The sequence below is a fragment of the Pyrus communis genome, chromosome 15, assembly GCF_041283825.1.
Source record: "Pyrus communis isolate YQ-2024b chromosome 15, ASM4128382v1, whole genome shotgun sequence".
Lineage (NCBI taxonomy): Eukaryota > Viridiplantae > Streptophyta > Magnoliopsida > Rosales > Rosaceae > Pyrus > Pyrus communis.
The window spans coordinates 34,386,241-34,408,509 of NC_142579.1; the positions used below are offsets into that span (position 1 = coordinate 34,386,241).

At 36.3% G+C, this 22,269-nt stretch overlaps 3 protein-coding genes across 3 annotated transcripts; 1 reads left to right on the plus strand and 2 right to left on the minus strand.

Annotated features, from left to right (window-relative positions):
- The first annotated feature begins 813 nt into the window (after positions 1–813).
- On the plus strand, positions 814–5,577 carry LOC137735443 (aldehyde dehydrogenase family 3 member H1). The gene is made up of 12 exons (XM_068474870.2): positions 814–1,119; positions 1,207–1,347; positions 1,476–1,734; positions 2,556–2,624; positions 2,767–2,863; positions 3,009–3,215; positions 3,850–3,965; positions 4,059–4,163; positions 4,285–4,457; positions 4,588–4,678; positions 4,782–4,931; positions 5,113–5,577. The coding sequence occupies exons 1-12, from the start codon at positions 1,082–1,084 to the stop codon at positions 5,347–5,349; spliced, it is 1,683 nt and encodes a 560-aa protein (XP_068330971.1). The 5' UTR covers positions 814–1,081; the 3' UTR covers positions 5,350–5,577.
- Positions 5,578–7,195: 1,618 nt separating this feature from the next.
- Positions 7,196–10,392, minus strand: LOC137709968 (aspartic proteinase Asp1). Its single transcript, XM_068448947.2, has 8 exons — positions 9,684–10,392; positions 9,429–9,546; positions 9,009–9,232; positions 8,420–8,644; positions 8,162–8,300; positions 7,845–8,045; positions 7,664–7,736; positions 7,196–7,520 (listed from the first exon to the last, which is right to left on the minus strand). The coding sequence occupies exons 1-8, from the start codon at positions 9,878–9,880 to the stop codon at positions 7,405–7,407; spliced, it is 1,293 nt and encodes a 430-aa protein (XP_068305048.2). The 5' UTR covers positions 9,881–10,392; the 3' UTR covers positions 7,196–7,404.
- Positions 10,393–12,886: 2,494 nt separating this feature from the next.
- Positions 12,887–14,838, minus strand: LOC137739065 (NAC domain-containing protein 2). The gene is made up of 3 exons (XM_068478548.2): positions 14,450–14,838; positions 14,003–14,286; positions 12,887–13,604 (listed from the first exon to the last, which is right to left on the minus strand). Exons 1-3 carry the CDS (start codon positions 14,631–14,633, stop codon positions 13,149–13,151), a joined length of 924 nt encoding a protein of 307 aa, XP_068334649.2. The 5' UTR covers positions 14,634–14,838; the 3' UTR covers positions 12,887–13,148.
- Positions 14,839–22,269: the final 7,431 nt, after the last annotated feature.

The following is a 22,269-nucleotide window of genomic DNA, read 5'->3' on the forward strand; positions in this document are numbered from 1 at the left end:
TATCCCATCCAATCACTTGTCACATTCAGCTACTCAATACTACGATCTAGTAGTATTTTTTTCACTTTTAAGTGAAATATCTTATGTTAAGTTATCACTAAAAAAGTAAATTTGAACCATATTATCGTTAATCTATTATGAGACTTAGCCTATTCTCCCACATTTTTAGTATAAATAATCTCGATTGCTGAAACAAAACAAAAAAATCACTTGTCACATCATTACCATAGGATAAAACCGAGACTCAGCCATACGCCACTTGCAAACATCCCAAACCAATTATGCTTTCAAATTGGAGATATAATATGAATTCCATTTATCTTGTACAAGAAAATGTCAAGATAATTCATTATGAAAAGATAATTATATGATTAAAAACCATAATATTATCTCTCAACAATATTAAAATTATTTTAATTTTTCATCCAACAATCTAGAACTCTACTCATTCAATAGCTTCGATTCCACGGACCGATAATATAACATCAGATACAAACAGGCACCAATCAAGAGTCGTGTTTAGGAGTGAAAATTTGGTTACCACGCTTTCACTTATGAAAATTAAAAAATGATAACTATTTAATTTAAGAATTAGAGGTTTCAAATTATGAGTTTTATTTTACACAAAAATTTTAAATTTGTATGTTTATGAATCGAAGCAAGAAAATTGGTATATATTAATTTATAAATTCTGACTTTTATTTAGATTTCGAGTTTATTTTTCTTCTTCAAACAGAAAGTTTGTAAATACATATTTTGGAGCCGGATTGCGCCTGTGAGTCTACATATCGCACCCCACCAATAATGTTTGTTAAACCTTATCGCCTTGTCTTTTAAGATGAGCGGCAGAGAAAGTATCTCTAGTTTTAATCTCCTAGGTTTCTATTTCAAAACCCACCAAAACTGTTGCTGGCTGGTCCCTTGTACTTGGCACCTACCTCCGGAGCAGTCCTCCTGTTTCTATATGCCAATGCAAATGGCAACTGGATGATGCTTTCAACACTTCCATCTGCAGACCGCAGTAGTGCCTTCAATCTCTCTCTCTCTCTCTCTCTCTCCCTCTCTCTCTCCCTGATCAACCATGAAAGGCCTCTGCATTGATCTTTTTAAGAATTACAGGTACTCCCTGCCCTTCTTCTACTCTTTTTATGTCAACATATATACTCTGTTTATTTAACTAATTATAATGGAATGGAACCAAACCAGTTTGGGTTTAGCGGGTACTGCTGGGATAGGGGCTGGTACTCGGAGCAGCAGAGCTTTCACACACCCGTCTCAGAGAAGAAGAAGCAACTATCAAAACCAGAAGCATTTCTCTTCCTCCAAACTTAGATGCTCTTCCTACTCGTAAGTGGACTTCTCTTTTTCCCTTTTTCCTTCCATAAAAATCAAGGGAACATGCATTCATTAGTTTCGTCGAAATTGTACGTACGTATGTATGTGTGGTATCTGATTCTTGTTTGTTCTGTTTTTAGCACTAAACCTTGTTCTGCAACTCTGTCGGCTGTAACCGCGGAGGTTGAAGAAGCAAAGCAAACATTCAATCCGGAAAAGGCCGGTCTTCTAGTTAAGGAGCTGCGAAAGAGTTTTAATTCGGGAAGGACGAAAAGCTATGAGTGGAGAAGGTCGCAGTTGGAGAATATTGCAAAGATGCTTGAAGAAAAAGAGAAGGAGATTGCTGAAGCTCTTTACAAGGACCTTTCAAAGCCTGAAATCGAATCATTTATATCCGAGGTCTCCCTCTTTACCTTCGGTTTACGCTGATTACATAGCTTCTGCTTCCTTTTTTGGTCTTACACAATAGTCTTAATTAGCATGTTATCAGTGCGTGTTCGTATTATACAATGGTGCATGAAGATAGCTACAATTGTCAGCCTGCAAAACAAAAACTGAAATAGTATTTGCAGTGTGATACCCCACTTCAGTTGTATGCCAACTACACGAGCGAGCGCAATGTACACGGAGCTTCACTAGTGACAAGTGACAACCTTGTCATGAAATATAGTCACTATTAACTCGATAGGTAGCATTCATGGGCTTACTTGTTCTACGCAGGTTTTACTTTCTTCTTCTATTTGACATGTTTTTCTTTACTACCTTTTGGTATCCATTTCCTTCTCCTAGTTGCAGCATCTGACGCTTGAGTCACATAGTTATCACAAAAAATATACTCTCCGTCCACTTGAGCCGCCTGTACCCCCAGTTCAGCTCGCCATTTTCTTGATATTGAGTTGCAAATTGAGCAAATTGAACAGTATGCTGGACTAAGGCTAACCATCATAGACATATGGTTCCTGGCGAGCAACCATATGTTTCATAAGGAGTGTTATCGATCAGAAAGCAGTCCTTCAGGGAAAATTGCAATGGTTAAAACTCTGACGCTGTTTGGTCAGAATTCGATCTGTTTGCAAAGTCCCTTGATATCTTTTTTTCTCATAGTGAATATTCTGTTGTATTCTCAAGTTTTAATGGTTTTGCTTTGTTACTATGGAACAAGTTCTTGTGTATGTTCTTCGGCATTGTGAAAATAAATATTTAACTTTTGATTACTGCAGATTGTTCAGGCAAAATCGTCATGTAACGAGGCATTGAAAGAATTGAAGCATTGGATGGTTCCACAGAAGGTGATTAGAGTAAATACCCTTTTGGTCAGATACAAGGATGAAAATTCCCGTCGTCCATTCTTGTTCCTGACCACCATATCCTCCAATATTTACTATAATGCTAATAGTATATATAACATGGAACTTTCGATGTTTGTTTCAGGTCAGCACTCCAATCACAACATATCCATCATCAGCAGAAATTGTGTCAGAACCTCTAGGAGTTGTGTTGGTCATCTCAACATGGAACTTCCCTTTCTGTACGTTAATATATTGCTGCACAGTTCACACTTTACTAGTTAGGCGATACATAAGTTACATACATCTCACCTTGTTGAAGCTTTCCTACTAAACCATGCCATGACTGATATATTTGTTAGTAACACGTGCTGTTTTACATTCCAGTGTTATCTCTTGATCCAGTCATTGGAGCTATTTCAGCCGGCAATGCGGTTGTGCTAAAACCCTCAGAAATTGCTCCAGCTACATCTTCACTCCTTGCAAATTTAGTAGAGGAGTATTTAGATAACTCAGCTGTAAAAGTTGTTGAGGGCGCTGTTCCAGAAACAACTGCATTGTTAGAGCAGAAGTGGGATAAGATACTCTATACAGGTTAATTTATACTGTTCTCTCTAATTATGAACTTCCTCAGATTTCTATGAGAGCCTCTTTTGAATGCGTTTGTAGTACACGTTGGGGTTCCACCATAAAACCAGTTGGCAATATGGGGGGTAGCCCAACCTCTTATAAGCCCATGCAAGGTCCATCCTCTCATCAATGTGGGACTCATTCTCAACACGTGTACAACACTACTCAAAGTAAAGACATTCCCCTGCATATAATCAACGATTATGCACTCTGCATAATCTTTTTTTTTTACAAAAATGATTTTCTGTGCAATTAGCCTTTGCATTGCTAACTGATGTATTCTCTATATTGAGGTGGAGGTGTTCGTAATTCATACATGAATTTGTCCATAATTCATACCTAATTGTGTATCAGTGAAATCTACGATGCATCAGTTCTTTTTCTAATACATATTCAAGTATTTAGTCTTTACGGTTTAATTCTAACTTTCTTCAAGGAAATGTGTGGTTCAGATACACAAACGTAAGTTTATCAAGAGAACGGTACTCCATTTGTATACATATTACGCATTTTTCTTACATAGTTGCTCTGCTTCGTGCGTTCTTTGACTCCTCGGGAGCTAGCAACGTAATTGACCAAGTATTTGCACATCGTACAGGTAGTGCAAGAGTAGGGCGCATTGTGATGGCTGCTGCTGCAAAACACCTTACACCTGTAATTCTGGAACTCGGTGGAAAGTCCCCAGCTGTTGTCGACTCAGATGTTAACTTGGAGGTAATAGCTAAGTTCTCTTAAAGCGAGCTGACAATGTTTCTAATAAATATTCTGGCGTGGCTGGTTTAACTGTTTCTGTTTATAAATTTAAAGGTGGCTGTTAGGAGGATAATGGCAGGCAAATGGGCATTGAACAATGGACAAGCTTGCATCGGTGTTGATTACATTATCACTACGAAAGACTTTGCTCCGAAGTTGGTACGATAGGATGCTCTTGTCGAAAAACTTAGGAACAAATATGTTTGGCGTAGCATATATACTTGAGTATATATGTTTTTTTAATTCAGGATATTTTTCTGAAAGCATGTCTACTTGACAGATAGAAGCTCTAAAGTATGGTCTCGAGCAGTTCTTTGGGAAAGATCCGATGAACTCAAAGGATATATCACGGATAGTGAGCTCTACCCAGTTTACACGGTTGGCGAAGCTGCTGGATGAGGATAAGGTCTCTAATAAGATTGTCCTCGGTGGCCAAAGGGATGAGAAGCAATTGTAAGTACAACGATGACTTTTTGTGATTGTATATCTTTTAAGGAAAGCAACAACACTGTCTGAATAAAATGCATATGCGTACAATGTTTCTAAAACGATTTACTCATATACATCATCCGATCCAATGCAGAAAAATAGCTCCAACTATCTTGTTGGATGTTCCAGAAGACGCTCAAATTATGCAGGAGGAGATATTTGGGCCATTAATGCCGATCGTCACTGTGAGTAATCAAATTACTTTCAATATCATCAAAAGCCTGGAATCTGGGGTAGTTCTCAAGTCGTTGTAATCATTATCGTATCTTATGATTATGTTCCGTATAGGTTGAGAAGATTGAAGACAGTTTCAGTGTGATAAATTCAAAGCCAAAGCCTCTTGCAGTATATGCCTTTACAAACAATGAGCAGCTGAAGAAGGGCTTCGTGGATAACGTATCATCTGGAGGAATGCTCATCAATGACACCGTCCTTCATGTGAGATTCTTTGTTCTCTTCAATTTCTATGCATATATATACATCTTCACATTTCTGCATCTTAACAAACCAAAATGACGAGTAGAATTTATATCATTCTCTTGATTTTCTGTCGGAAAGAATTGAATTGATTCTCAACATGTTATGTAACAAATTATTACTGCATTATATACGCGCGCAGGTTAGCATAAGCGGTTTACCATTTGGAGGAGTTGGGGAGAGTGGAATGGGTTCATACCACGGAAAATTCTCCTTTGATGGTTTTAGCCACAAGAAAGCAGTTCTTTATCGAGGTTTCGGTGGAGATTCCGATTTGAGGTATCCACCCTACACACCAGAAAAGCAAAGATTATTCAAGGCCGTGATTAATCGCGACATATTAACCATAATCTTATCTCTGATCGGATGGTCTAAATGATGATCAAATTAGGCACGTGTAGAGAGCTTTAGTCCTTTTTTCTTTGCTGTACTTTGCACGCAATGCATTGCAAAATATGTATCTTTAATTGCTCTTCAGTTTTCTCTTTCGCTCTCCTCCTTTCCTCCTCTCCTCCTTCCTTAATAGTTAAGACTTTCCTCCTCTCCTCGCCTTCCGTTTACAAAATACAGTCACAAACTCTTGCAAATAAGGTATTCTTGCACACTATCTTCTTTGGTTAGCAGTTTAGTCCTGGTTTCCGGCGAAGATGTTCAAAATCTATTCAATTTAGTCTAAATAATCATATAGAAAGGGATGTAAAAATCAGTTGAGTGTCATTCTGAATATAGTTTTCTGTCTTTTTCAGTAGCGCATGATATAGTCCGAATTATTAATGGGAAATTTTATTTAAACTCATGTAATCTTTTTCTACACTCAACTTAAATTTTAAATATTAATTGTCTTTTTTATCTTATTGCATAATTACCATCAAGTACAATATGAAATTAATAATAAAACTTAAATTTATCAATAAACCCACACTCTATAATGAACCCTACCATCACTCCTTATAAGCTCTTCTAGAGAAAAAGCAAGTTTTTTTTATTTTTATTGATAGATGGTGATAAAGTTTTGATCAATCCTCCAACTAAGTTATGACTCGACTTATGGAAATTTTTAGTTCGTTTGGTTTCAATTTTTTTTTTAGAGTTAGAAGATGAGTATTTGATTTTCAATTTTTTTTTCGTCAATACCAGGCTGCTCATAGTTTAAACTTTTTACACCGCCGAAGTGAAAGTATTAAAAAATTGTTGCACACACCAAATTTCTGGGATATGTATGAGTAAAGAGATCCTCTCCGGATCTTTCTCTCCAAAACCCAGGAATCAAGTGATCCGAACCTTTAAAATTTGATTCAACGGTAAAAAATTATTATAGCTTTTAAAAGTTTATACTAACTTCTATGTTTGTAGCCGTTTGATCAAATGTTAAAGGCACAAATCACTTGATTCCTAAGCTTTGGAGGGAAAGATCCGAAGAGGATCTCTTTCCTATATATGAAACCCTTTCGATGAATATAAGTTTTTTGACCTTTGTTTAATGGAGATCTCCACATCAATTAGATTGCAGACAAAACAATTTGGTTTATGGCCCAAAATAACAGCTACTGTACTTGAATATGCTCACAAAAACTTTAACCCTCATAAGATTCAAGTATGTTCAAAACTCAAGGTTTTGATTAAACAAATACGAGTGTATATTACAAAAACTGTAACCTGTGAAGATGAATATTAGTTTTAAACAACTATTTTTTCTCCAATGTTAATAACAGCAACCTTACTACTCACTAGTATATATACAAAGAGTATCGTTGTTTACAACTCAAGGCTTTGTTGGATATATGGACACTTGCCACGAAAACAATTGAAGAATTTGGACATAGATTGGAATTGGGACCAGTTAGTTGAAGAGATCACGGTGGGATAAGGGACAAATGACCCATAATGTTTTTTGACTTTTGAGTCTCTTTGAAATCAAAACTATTCAATTTGAGAATTTTTTTTTAAAATGGGTGTAAAGATGACTTTATATTTTGAATTGGATTTGGGAGGGTAGTTTAGGTAATAAATTTTGGTTTATAGAGATATTAGTTCTTTAATTAAAAATAATATGGATGTAGAGAATAAGTTTGGTGTAGAAAGAAGATAAGTAGGTTCAAATAAAATTTCCCATTATTAATTGATTTTCCGTTGTGATTAACCATGTCTGCAGGCAATGGTTTCAAGATTACCAGACAAAGGGGAGAAAATACAAAAGCAAATTGGTGTACTTGGAACAGGGGAAGTGGAAGGAAATGAGAGAAATGTCATCGACTTAGATATAAATGAGGAAATGGGAGAAATATACAGAATGTGTAGTATATACATATAAATTATTTACCCTAAACCCTATATATGTGTTACATTTCTTTGTGCAAGAGAATGCTCTGGTGCCTGGGAAACGGGCAGCATCCTCGTGTGCTCGACATTTGTTGCCCTGGTGCCTGAGAAAGCATCACCAGAAGCTGAAACTACTTCTAGGCTTGGGTAGACGATCACAGTTTCCAGGAGCCCATCCAATCATCTGCTTCTCATTGTCATAAATCACCATCTTATCTTGCATTGAAATGTCTGTAAAAAATAACCCAAAACAGAAAGAAAACGATCAATATTGTGTTGGGAGTTTGAATCCCGCGTAAAAATTAAAGGGGCGTTGTGTTTGCCGTTAAAATTAGAGGTCACGCTTCTTAAGACATACACATGGAAACTCTTACCTCCAATGATGTTATTATCTTGCAGTCGAACTTCAGTACCATTTAGAATTCCCAAGCAAACATTTCCCTTGGACTGCCGGCACATATATATCATTAGTTTCCAAACACAAATTTCTTCTCCTTGTAACGGAAAGCAAAATGAAGAAGGATAGGGAGATCATGGAAGGCGAAATTCACTCACCGATACTATTAGGTATGCTTCAGGGGGCAATTCATACTGAGCTGTGTCTTTTCTACCACTGCCGAACCTTAGTGCTAAGGGCTTGAAGTATTTCTTAACATCTCGCATGCTTTTAAATGGCTTGCGACCTTTCCAACAGAGCGGGAGAGTTCCGTCATCTGGAGCTTCTTTTAAAGGCTTTCCAGTTAGTTCTCTTTTCAACTGCAATAAGACAAGCGCAATGGAAAGGGATTAACATGTCAAATTATGGTCGGAAAAATCTTTGCCAATCCGGGTAATCCAAATGCCAGCTACTTTTTGATAAAGCTCTAACTTACCCATGAAGTCAAAAATTGATAAACCTGAGAACTGAGATAAGTGTAGGAACTCCCACTGTCAAAAACCATGTGTAGGTTTCCAAACCCGGTAGATTTCCCGTCAACCATGAGTTCCGCAGGGCCAGGCGAGTAGTGTTTTCTGAGATAAACCACAAGGAGAATAAATGGGGAAGGAAAATACGGTTATGATTGAACTACTAAGGATATATGAACAAAAAAGACTCAGATGAAAAACAGAGTTCAAGAAGGGTTCATTACGAGTAATCAAGTGACATTGGTGTCCAAACTATGCGTGAATAATCATAAATGTCATCCCCGAAAACAAAATACCCCCCACCTCGGCCACTTAAACAGTGACCAATGACATTTCGCACCAAACCCTGACTACTAAGTTGTGATATGATGCTGGGTTTTCCCCTGCCAAGGCCGAGGACTCCATCAATGGGATGAGAAGATGATCCAGGAAGTTGATCATACCCACACCTGTAGACAAGGAACAGTAAACGATTCAACGGCCAAGATGGAGCACATAAGCGACTACAGATTTGTGGCGACTAAGTCTAATCTAATGCTTGTTCCTACTTTACACCAAATTCTGAACTTTAGGTTATGTTTTCTTCAAGTGCCTAGTGGGACAAAAGGCATGCATTTCATTTACATTTGATTTCAAATCATCAAAACCACCATCACTACACTGTTTAATCTGCTTAAACAAATTAATTAAACTTCTCACCGTTAATTGTTTTCTTTTATAACCTTGTAAAAGCCTTCTACTGGCAGTTGCAAGGTTCTGTTAGTTAAGTTTGTAGTTTCCTTAAACAAAAAAGAACAATGAAAAGTTACCAACCCGAGGGCCAGTTTAGGTCGTAGCTGGAGTCCACTTGTAAAGTTGAGGGAAAAGGAATCCCTCACAAGCACACCAAGGGATGAACCACCATCAGCATACTCAACCTCGTAGTCACATTGCTCCGGAACATCGCATTTGTGAGAACCGGGTGAGTGCAGGGCTTCACAGAGGGGGTCCTTACAGGCCACTAGGTCATTGCTTGGACGGTAATATGGATGAGGAGCCTGCAAACAGAGAGGGAAGATGAATATTTCTTAGGACCCTTCTCCGATGACGATCAGTTTATAGTGATAACACGGTTTAACATTCGTAGACAGAACAAGTAACAAACTTATGCATGCTAACAAGAAAAGTTTGCAACTTTTTTATGAAATTACTAATTAACATATGATAATTAAATTAATTATAAGATAATTATACCTGAGTGCAACTGACACAAGGAGCATCACATTGGAGCCATGTGAGATCACTACCAGTGTCTGGATCCAGAAAGTAGGGCTTTGGAGGCTGTCCAATGTTTAGGGTCACATTATAGGACCTGCAAAACCAAAACAAACCCATTTTTTGGACCTCGGCTGCGGGGCAAATGCTCTTAACCAAATGAGCTACGAGCATCGAAAACTATTATTTTTGCAGGTAAATGAATGATATAATTAAAAGAGTTTAAGAGCGTACCCTGTTGGATAAACGTTGCCATGAACTGGAAATACTATGGAGGAGGGTGCTGCGCGACTGAACCCCAAAGACGACGTCGCATCAGTTTTCCTAGAGCCCCGATAGTACTGGTCGCCGAAAGAAGCTGATGACGAAGTTACACACCAACCCATCACCACCATCGTCAACAGCAACCACGACCCAGACTTGCCCTCCATTTCCCAATCCGCTTTTTACCCAATGATTGGACGAACAAATATCTAAACGAAATTAAAAAAATGATAGTTTGTCGCCTAGTGCCCCAGGTGTATGATAAAATGTCTGAAGGAAAACACGGTATTTATTCAAGGGATAACGTGACATTAAGGTGGATTCATGGCTTTGCTTGTTTGCTTCGATTTCTTCTTCTTCTCTTCCTCTCCAGGTTGGTTTATGCTTTTCTTCACTTGCTGCGTAGTTTTGCATTCCTTCGGGTTTGATTTAGGAACAAAATTAATCACAAGATACCGCCATATTCATACGCCAAAAAACACAGTTTTACGGCAATTTCTTACAAGCTTCCGAACTTCCGAACTTCCAAACTTCCAATACAAGTTACAACATGCGACATACAACATACAACGCAAGGATAGTATCAAATGTCCTTTGGCAATTCCTTGCCTGACAGTTATTACTTTGGCAGATGCAATTTCTTGCCCGATAGTATTCGGCTACCGACTAATACAATGACTTTTGACGTGGTACAATAAAAAATTCTTATGTGTTTCTTGTTCCTAGATGTCCAAAAAGAATTAAATAACTTACATTATTCCTCTTCAAAACAATATAAAGCTGGTTCTGCTCTTGCTAATTCGGTCTCTCTCTGCTCTCTTATCTTATCATGATTAGTCACTTGTCAAGAATGCTCGTTATTTTTAGGCTAATTAACTCGACCGGCAACTGTAAGTGGCTCTTTATCACAGTGGTGAAAAAGTGTTGAGCTCTTGCATAATGGTATGGGTTCAAACCCCGTCGGTGATTAATTTAATATTTAATCTAACAAAATCTATCTTAAACTCCCCGTCCCCCGCTCATCTCTCCCTCCTCGCCGCCCTCTCTCTTATCTCCGCCACTCATCTATCTCTCATTGCCGCCCTCTCTCATCTCTGCATATGGGTGTGTGAAAAATCAAGGAATGTAAACCTTGTGTTTATGCATATTGATGAATGGTGATTCTAACTCAATTGATTTGGTACTCCACTTTTGTTTGTTTTTTTTCTTTTTCTGATAACTGAGTGGACAATGCAAGCCACTCATCTATCTCTCATTGCCGCCCTCTCTCATCTCTGCATATGGGTGTGTGAAAAATCATGGAATGTAAACCTTGTGTTTATGCATATTGATGAATGGTGATTCTAACTCAATTGATTTGGTACTCCACTTTTGTTTGTTTTTTTTCTTTTTCTAATAACTGAGTGGACAATGCAAACCTTCTGTGATCACTAACCTCTGTTGGATTCATGCTAATTAGTGTCGGTGTTCCTAAATGGGATACTAATTCAATTTATACATTTATTTTGTAGGCCTCTTTTGGTGACAACGAGTCGATGAGACTTTGTGATTGAACGTGCTAAAGCATTAGTGTTTCAAAGTGTTCAGTTTCATAATATTTTGGAGTTTTGAATCATCTAGTATTCAAGATAATGACTACTTTTTGTTTTTAGAAACTTTACTTTGTAATCATATGGATTATAATTAAAGACTTGCTTGGGTGTGGTAGAAAAATATCGTTCATAAACTATTATTTCAATTATTGGAATTGTATGAGAACTTAAATGATTAAAATAAGGAAATGCATACTAAAATGTACCTATAATGATGTTTAATTGTCATAAAACGAAAATTATGACAAATTTTTCTTTTATAATTTTCAAGTTATTTAAAATAAATTAAAAAAAAACATGTAAACGGTGAAAAAAGGGGTAAATGGATTTTAAAAAAAAAAAGGATAAAGGGGTAAATGGTAAACGCCTATGGTTAAATAGGTACACGGTTATGAGTATGGTTAACCGTTTATAAACGGTTATTGGTATGGGCATAACCGTTTATGCAATTACCTAACGGGTAAACGGTTATGCGGGTATGAACATAAACTGTTATGGGTAAATAACTGCGATTACCCGCCCACCATAACCGTTGTACATCCCTAATAGTGATATTGGCTAGATGCTAAAAAATGTTAGGCGGTTGATTTTCATTGACTACTAGTTTTGTCCTAAATTGCCCTCTTATGCAGTCTTGGGCAAGAACCGAGGCCCATTTGGTCACACAAGGAGCCTCGGCCTCCAACTAGCTTGGGTTGATGGAGTGTGTTAGAAAGCTTTTCTTCACAACTTGGGGCTAGATCTTCTTCGAGCCTAGGCTAAAAGTCATGCGTCATCCTCTAAGGCTATCTTCAACTTAAGAGTGGGAAATCTCAAAATTGAGCCCCTTATTTTCGACTATTCATCCACACGTATGAGGTTGGTTAGTTTTTTTCTCCAAGGGGTAAAGGACGTATAATTCCAACCTCCAACTTTATAATTTGTTAAACTTTTGTACTTTGTTGATTTTTAATTTTTTTTGCTAATAATTTTGAAATTATATTTTGTATAACCTATCTTGTTTACTTTTACGAACATTTTGACGTAAAAATTTCAAATTCCCAAATAAAATACTGTTGAGATATTTTTGAGTTGGATATCGTGGATGAATGTGATGGTGAACACAAACAATTCCTTGACATTACATAAAACTAATAACATTACATGATAACAAAAGGATTACACAAAGATACTTAAAGCATGTTACACAAATTAAAAAATTAAAAACGATAATCAATGACACTAATCACTTTTCAAGATCTATGGACGATAGAATTCGATGTCCGAATACGAGTACCGAGTTTTGTAGAATAAATGCATCGCACCTTCTTTAGCTTGACAATACCTCCTCTTTCTTGGAGTATATTGGAGTAGATGTTTCTCCATAATTTTCTAAGAGTGTTTCGAAGGAGTTTTGATGTTTGATCTAATTTGAATGAATTAATATCATTATTTTGACCATTGGATATAAATTTGAGTTATTAGGATTTTCTTTGACCATTAAAATTTATTAAATTAGATTTAAGCTGTTCTATTTAAAAAATGATTATCGAGAAAAAATTTCTCATTTATATCGCACGTTCTAAAAGAAAAATAAAACAATTCTCTGTGGTGCAGAACTTGGAACAACTTATGAAAATTTTCTACAGGAATCTCATTACATATTAACATTATCTAAACGTACCCTTTTTTTTTTTTTTTTTTTTGCAGACATCCAAAATCAAATTAAATTGATCATGTAACCAAATTCAAAAGAATATTAACTAGTACTAAATCAAATAATCATGGGCCTTTTTTTTTCTTTTTCTTTTTTTTTCCCTTCTGTCCGTCTTGCCATTTTCCAATTGTGCCCTTGTAAGTTGGCTTACAATTGGGCGTGGAGGTAGGAGAACATGTCCTGCAACTGGTAGGGCGGCTGCTGCTCCATTTGCAATTGCCCCCCAAAAGGGTCCATAATATCCGAGAAGCCATCCATGTAATTCAGGAACTGATTGTCGAGGGTATTAAAGGAATTCTCCAATTCATTGCTCCATTTCAGTTCACTTTGGACCTCCTTCTCCCACGCGACCTCCGGTGACAACACGTGCTCCGAGCAGCTCGAGTAGTCCGTCGTCGTCTGTGGCAGCCTCGGTACTGAATCCATCGACGAATCCATCATGTGATGCGTGTTTGATGCTGCTTGTGGTGGTGGGGGCATCAAAGTCATGTCAGGTTTTTGCTCGTCCGATATTTCTGGGTATTTGGTCATTTTGGTTGTAACATTGTATTTCTCTATGCTGCCCTTCTTGTTGTATATGCGGCATAGTACCCAATCATCAAGCTGCATTACATAAACATTAATTTAGAAAGATAAGCACTCCGAGTAATTAAACAAAATTAAGATTAAAATATTTTAAGCCGGATTCATTTATTTTTCGAGAGCGATATTCTAATTTAATCATCCAGAAGTTACAACGTGCATTCTTAAAGAGGCATTGATGCAAATGCAATGACATGATCAAAATTTTTGAGACCGAGTAATGTACATGAATACATATGGTCAAATATAATTAAATACGATATTCGTTCTTTCAGATTGCACAGCTGAGCTGACCGTTGAAATAATAAATGCATATATATCTTAGTCAAATTACAAAATTTGGTACAGGCTCAATGACGTGTGAGGGTCCAAGGGTATAATGGTAAAAGAGAAAAAAGGTAATGGAAAGACGGACGTACCCTCAGGTTTTGATTTTTCTTGGCAGTGGCGGCGGACCGGTCGACATTGGCGAGGCGGTACTCGTGCATGATCCAATTGGTTTTGATTCCCTTGGGGGCTTTACCAGCGTAGAAAACGAGTGCCTTTTTAATCCCGAGTGCCTTGGGCTTTCCAATGTGCTTGTCAGCCCCGGTCGCCTTCCAGTACCCGGTTCCAGCTGCCCGGTTCGGTCTTGAACCGTTTGGATATTTTCTGTCCCTTGGCGAAAAGAAGTACCATTCCTTCTCTCCGTAAAGTGCCATTTCTGCATACCACACCAAAATAAAAAATTAGACAAAAAATCCAAAAATTCAGAGAAAATTGAGTTCGACCCAGACCATAATTTTCAGAAATGAAATTTGGGTTGGGTTGGGGGAGAAAGAAGAAAGCAAAATTGATTAATTGAAATTGGGAATAAATTGACATACCAGGGAGCTGCCACGGATCGAATTTGTAAAGATCAATTTCTCTGATGATTGGAACAGCGAGAGGCTGTGAATCGCATTTCCTGCACAAGTAATGGTTCACCAGCTCCTCATCCGTCGGGTGAAATCTGAACCCCGGCGGTAACTCCAGCTGCTGCTGCTGCTGCTCGTCTCCTCCTCTGCTCATGATTACTTTTTACTGTTTCGCTTTACCCCTTCCCTTTTCCTTTCTTCTTCTCTTTCCTCTTGCTCTTGCTCTTGCTCCGGCTAATTTGCTTCTTCTCAGATTTCGAACCAGAATACTGAAGCATAAGATACCCAAGAGGCGTTATATATATACCCACCAGCCCCAACACAGACGGCACAGCACATGTTTCCACTTTTTAATTCTCACACGTGGTCCGAGAGAGTGCCACCCAGTCCTAGAGAGAGAAACAAAGAGGAGAGACAAAGAGATAGAGATAGAGCGCTGGGCTGACCGCAGCCAGATGGGTCACGTTACACCAGTCGACGGTTGAAAATGAAGGTGACACGTGTGCACGAGCCCACTTTCGATTGTTTTGTCACTGCTTTCGTCACCAACTTTGGACGTTCTTAATCTTTTTTCTGTTATTTTCCCCAAATATTTGCCCTTTTTATAACTCTGCCTCTTCTGAATCGTTGACGGTCGGTCTCACTCCGCGAAAGAATCCGGTGTTCCGCCATCGTGTTTGCTTTCGTTGTGCGACCACTGAGTGTTCGCCACGTCATACGTGTGAAGGGACTATTTTGTCCGGGGATTACAACAAGTGTGTGGGTTGGGTCGACAGACACGTTGTCCAGTGAGGTTGCTTGGCCCCCACACGTGTCGCATGGGAATGGAAAAGGATGCTCTTAATGATCTCGTGATCTCATTTGTTCATCATACATCGTGTAGTAAAAAATTATTTCAAAATTTAAAATTTAAAATTAAATATAAATAGCATATGACGAAAATTGACCGCATGATATACGATGAACAGATAAGATCACGAAATCTTAGGATCTTTAGGAAAATGATCCGGTGGGAATGAACGTCATTGCTGTGCTGGATCGACAAATTGACAAAATAAATTAATGGAAAATTCTCTCCCTCTCTTTGAATTTTGAACGTTCGATTTGCCGCATCCATCCTTAATTGCAGATTAAATAAAATAAAAAAGAATTAGAAAGTCCAACCTGTCCATGCTAACTATTTCTCCTTACTTATGTTTTCTAATTAATCCTTTTTTTTTTAACTAAAGTACAATTTTTTTTTTTTATAGAACGTAAATTTTATTACCAACACAACATATGCATGCAAACGGAAACTTACTTAGACATAAAATATAAAACAAAAGATGGATGCCAAAAAGAAAAAGAGCTCAACCCGAGAGTTTAGCCCAAAACAAAAAAACACACAAAGAAACCCTAATTGCCTGGTTCCTTTACAGTCGACCACGGACCAGCCCCTGCATATGCTTGAGATGAAACCCAACGAAGCCCCAAAAAAAATAAAAATAAAAAGGGGACTCCATTGTCCTCAATCAAACACCACAAAAATCGAATTTGCAGCCACTAAAGAAAGGAAACCAGTGGGAAACTACCTCTCATAGGCAACGGTGTTGAAACTGACACATTGATGGAAGTTATCGTAATATGCTATCTAATCTTTTCGAAAATTCAAAATTTTCAAACCCTAAAACGCAGTCTAATCTATTTTAATATGTTCGTATTAAAAAATTTCAAATTTTTGGATCGAAAATTCTAATGATGCAGTAAGAAATTCAAATGTTAAAGGGACCAAACGCAGCTGTATAATTTTTTTCTTTTTTTAATACGATGATATTTATAATAGGGAAATGTTTAATGTAAAACAAAAAATAGTTTTGAATGCTCTAAGGTATCCCGTGCTTTGAATGTTTCAATTATTAAATCTTAAATCTTAATTTTTGTACTTTTAAATAAGAATTTAACTGTGCAAACACACTCGATACTTCGAAGAACCAAAAAAAAAGTCTCATACTATTAAGAAGTGAAAAGGAGTCAAAAGATAAGACCAAAAAACGAAAAAAAAAAAAAAAAAAAAAAAAAAGGTTTAATAGGAAACTTTATTTCTTTTTGTTGAACAGGTTTCTTGGGGAGCAAGAATTGACTTTTGTCTGGATTCATTAGTCCACAAAATAATAAATAAAATAGAAAAAAATAGTGTCCGGGTTCATCGGTAGGAATCGCATCTGATATCATATCAGAATTTGGATTCTATCATGATTTAAATTACAAGGATCTTAGGGATATTCACAGTTTAATTATTTATTGTGTATCGTGTGATTATAAATTATTTAATTTTTTTTATTTAAAATTAAATAAAAATAGTACCTAACGAAAACTGATCGCACGATATAAGATATAAGATGAACTGTTAAGATACAAGGATCCTCTTACATCATTTCATAACGTGCGTGACGTGGTGCGTGACATATGTATGGATAAGAATAAACAACAAGTATACATATGGAAGCATGCTGGAAGCTGCTCGGAGCTTGTAGCAGACTCCAGTTGTGACCCAAACATCAAAAAGTAAATTAATTAAATACTTTTTATGGACAATAAAACCCTCCTGGATCACATCACTATACCATGTTCTTTTCTTTCAACTGGTACAAGTTGGGTTGGGTCAAACCAGATTGCATTACTTGTCAAGCTGGCTATGACTTTTGTAGTCTCTTCCACGTTGTGCTCAAGCAAATTTTCGAATATACCTAATCCAAACCCTTAATCCCCCCATCTGCTTCTCATCAACTTTTGCCTTAAACATAAGTCACGTTTTATAATTTTAATTGCTTATTGTTAATTTTGCTGCTTAATTGATGTTGTGTTTGTATCTCGTTATGTACCGTTCATAAAAATTCTTACTTTTGAGAATCTTTGTATTATTTTTCAAAGTTTAGACTTGTATTAGCAAAAAAAAGGAGAAATAAGAAAAACTATTGGTCCTTATAGTATTTCTTTTTAAACAAACAATATTATCTACACTATGGGGAGGAGGTGGGTCAAGCCTCGCAATGGGCTATCCATAATAATATGATTTAAATTCGTCTTTTGAGATAATCAAACCTAAAACCTCTCACTTACAAGTGAAGAGGAATACCATTAGCCAGTAGTACTAAGTGGCGATCCATGTAGTATTATTGAACTCTTATAGCGCGTTTACTAATCCGTAATCAAATTGAGAGGAATTGAATTGAGGAGGAATTGAAATGAGGTGGAATCATAATCAAATTCCTGTTGAAGTTGTTTACTAAAACTGTCCGAAATCGGAATACAATTCCATAAAACTGTTTACTAATTAAGTAGAATCGGAATATAAACCAGTATGATTACTAAAATGTCCTTGTCTCAAATCAAATATTTTTAATCACATTTTCATTAGTTATTTTTAATCACATTTTCATTACTAAAATGCCCTTTAGTTCTTTATTTTTATTTTTAATCACATTTTCATTAGTTATTTTAAAATGTCCTCATTCACTTCACTTCCTCAGCACCACCATACCCTAATCCTCCAACACCACTCTCCCATATCATCTTCCCAGTTCCCATCCCGCAAAAGAAAATACTATTTTAAGAACCTAGCCAATTCATATTCCCAGTTCCCACCCTGCAAAAAAAAAAAAAATTAACATTTTAAGAACCTAGCCTATGCATCCTCCCAGTTCCCACGTTGCAGAAAATATTCCGGAAAGCAATTGGAGCCAAGGATCAGACAAGCATCAACATCGCCAATGGCACGAGCAATTTGGCCATGAACTTCGAGGTCCCGATCATCAAACCAACATCACACGAGGATGAGCCGGTTGTGTCGACGGTGTCGAAGCGTCTGTCGAAGCATCTGCAAAGCCTCTTGATAAGAGGGCATAATAGGAAAGAAGAAATGCATTCCCGATTCCTTCACCATCTCAGAATCCAAATACCTCACCCATGGAGGGAGTCTAATTCCTCCAATTTCAGGAATTGAATTCCATTTTTCGTGTGGGTCACACACATTGTTGATTCCTTTAAATTGTAGTAAACACAAGAGTTATCCGTAAGTGGAATCGGATTTCTTATTTTCATTCCGATTACGGGTGCATAAACACGCCCTTAATCCATAGAGTATACTTGTCATTCAGCTAAGGACCAACGTAATATTATTAGGATAATGCTATTCATAAACCTATTTCTCTCCACCACACGCTTGTTAATTTTTGTCTATTAATATTCTTTAATTTATCCGATCTGACAACTGAAAATTGAGAAGAGTATGTGAAAATTAAAACGAGGTTTTTGGATAGCACTATTTTATTTTTAATACGGAAATGATAAGCAAACGCCATTTTTACCCTCTCAACACACTCTTATTTAATTATTACTGTTGTTTTCATTTGACTTTTTTCAATCTAATTGTTAGAAATACAAATAAATCATAAAAAACAAACAACGGTATGTGAAAATCATCTGCCTTCTATTATTATATTCTTTCAACTTGCTTCGAATTGCCATTTACAGTAATCGTTTTATGAGGCGGCCCCGAATGATGAAAATGTTGCATTTTAATACATAAAATGGCCGCCGTTTTGTGTTCCATACTGATACAGTGTGTGTCTAACAGTAACCCCTACTCCAATCAGCTCTATATGTTTCTAGTGATTGTGTGTGAATGTTGCTTCAAAACAATAGAACATCACCATCACGACCACCAAATGCTGTGTCCAAGTGAAATGAACCCATGTTTACTTGTCGTATTCCATCTAGTGCTTCTCACTTGTAATTGCTCGGAAGCTTCTTCATTTTTCATAAATTGGCTGCCAATCTTGACCCTAACGTCCTTTTAAAAATAACCATAATGGATAAAGAAGAATATCGTAGATGACGTGTTTGTAACTAATTTATTTCCTTATCTTTTAGTATATATATTGTTTCAAAACAAAAAAAAAAAAAATTATGTCACTTGGTAGTTGGTAATACATTCTAGTAATATTCTTTTTTACTCATAATTGAGAAGTTTTGTTACTTAGTACTACGGTCCAGTGATATTCCTCTTCTCTTGTAAGTGAGAGGTCTTAGGTTCTATTCTCGCCAAATATAAACTTAAATCACATTACAGCAAGCTCATTGTGAGGCTAAACCACCTCATCTCTCTTGATGTATATAATATTGTTTGCTTAGGAAAAAAAAAAAATAAAGTAAAAGGTTGTAGGTTGAAATTTTATGATTGACGATTTCGAATATATTCTCTTACTCTTTAATACATATTGTCTTATCGAAAGAAAAATTATTCATATGTAGGGGAGGGTAATTTTGGGCAAGCCGTAGTTGAATTGCATCTAGTTGAGACATAGGTCATAGTCATACTTCACGGTAGTTGTTGGGTATGGTCAAACGGCCTGTGCTCTCGGTCCATCCTAATTTCAAGGTGCATACTAATAATATTGCAATGATAATGTTTACTACAAATCCTCGTCCAATTAAAATTGAAAATGTCAATGGAATCTCAATTTTATAACATTTTAAATCATTTATATTTTAATTTATTATGTATAAATTATTTTTATAAAAAATTAGACAAATTCAAAACTATTAAGATATTCAATTGTAGTGTAGAAAATAAATACAGTGTTTCAAAGAAGAGGAAACTTGTTATGAATCCAATTATGTGAGTTATTTTTTAGATGAGTCCAATTATATTCCATGTTAGTTTTTTTTTTCATTTTCATACCAATTTACCCCTAAAATTACTTATAAGTGATCAATATTATCCCTTGATTTTAGGATTAGTGTTTGTGATAAGTTTTACCTATTTGAGGTTTAAAGAATAAAATTCCCTTAATGATAGGATAATTGTTGGAATAAAATTACTTCATATATATCTCCAAGTGATGATACGCCTTTTCATTTGTTCTTCATTTATCTATTCTTTCTTTTTAGTTTGTTATCTAAAACCTTTTTCTTAGTTAGGATTTATCATTTGCCTTGCTAATCTTCTTTTCTTTATCATTGTTCAGTCTTCCTCTTCTCTTTTCCTCTTCCCTTCTTAGGCTTCCCCTATATATCTTCTTCTTCTTCTTCTTCTTCTTTATCATTGTTCAGTTTTCCTCTTCTCTTCTTAGGCTTCCACTATATATCTTCTTCTTCTTTATAATTGTTGGAATAAAATTACTTTCTATATATCTCCAAGTGATGATACGCCTCTTCATTTGTTCTTCATTTATCTATTCTTTCTTTTTAGTTTGTTATCTAAAACCTTTTTCTTAGTTAGGATTTATCATTTGCCTTGCAAATCTTCTTCTTCTTTATCATTGTTCAGTTTTCCTCTTCTCTTCTTAGGCTTCCACTATATATGAAATTTGATTATGTTTGATCAAAGAATGGAGGTTGGTTGGCTTCTTTCATCAAATTGCTTGTTATGTTCAAATTAGTTAATTTCGTGGTCAAAGTTGGATCTTCATTTGAGTTGTATTTTTACTCAAATTAATTGATTTCATGGCCGATATTAATCTACTTGTATCACGAGATTTTGTTATATAACCTACCTCTATTATAGGCAGATTATATTTTTCTATTTTTATTATCTATCTCTATCACAAATTGCTTCTATATGTTTTCCTATATTACATAGTAATTTATCTTGCTTATAGGTAGGTAAATTGTGTATTTGTACCCTTCAGTTCATTTATCTACCTATTGATTAGATATATTTTCTTCTTTTGATATCTTACTTGTGACATCCCACATCACCCAGGGGAGTGATCCTTAAATGTATATTCCTATCTCTACCTAGTACGAGGCCTTTTGGGAGCTCAATGGCTTCGGGTTCCATGGGAACTCCGAAGTTAAGCGAGTAGCGCGCGAGAGCATCCCCGGATGGGTGACCCATCGGGAAGTTCTCGTGTGAGTTCCCAGAAACAAAACCGTGAGGGTGTGCTAGGGCCCAAAGCGGACAATATCGTGCTACGGTAGAATCGGGCTCGGAAAGTGGTCCGCCCTGGGCCGGGATGTGACAATTTGGTATCATAGCCTAACCCTGGTCGTGGTGTGCCGACGAGAACTTCGAGCCCCTAAGGGGGGGTGGATTGTGACATCCCACATCGCCCAGGGGAGTGATCTGCCCCGGGCCGGGATGTGACATTACTTATATGTATATGTACATTTATGTATTAGTACCTTTTAATTAGGTTGTATATTTTTGCAACTTAATCTATGACAAAAATATTTTATTTTATTAAAAGGTAAAGAATTGAAACGTTTTTTTAAATGTTTAGTAGATTGTAGATGTTTAAATATTCAAAATTTGAAAACAAAGGGTAAAATAGGTTTAGAAAATAGTTAAGTGGACCTAAATCAGAAATTTAAAAAAAATAGACTAAAATCAATAGTGCCTCAATTTTTTGAACCTATATCTTAATGCCCTTCAAAGAAATACTAAATTGATCACCATTTGTGCAATGGTTATATTATTTTCGATTTTTAGTGATTTTTAGTAAAAATAATTTTGAGAAAAAAATCTAAAAGAAAAACTAATGAAAAAAGATTGAAAACTTTGAGTTTTAATCAAAATGACAAAAAAGTGTTTTAAGTGAATAGTACAAGAAGTGACTTTTTAGAGTAAAAATGTTATTTTTGTTAAAAATAAACAGTACCAGAAGTGTTCTCGTTAAAACTCTCTAATTTTTCTCAACTTTGCAAACCGGTTAGGCCTGAGCGGTTTAGACCTAAATCCAAACATTTTTCCTCTTGATTTTTTCAACTTTGCTGACTCACTAGTGTTTGTGCGAAAAAGAAAAAGG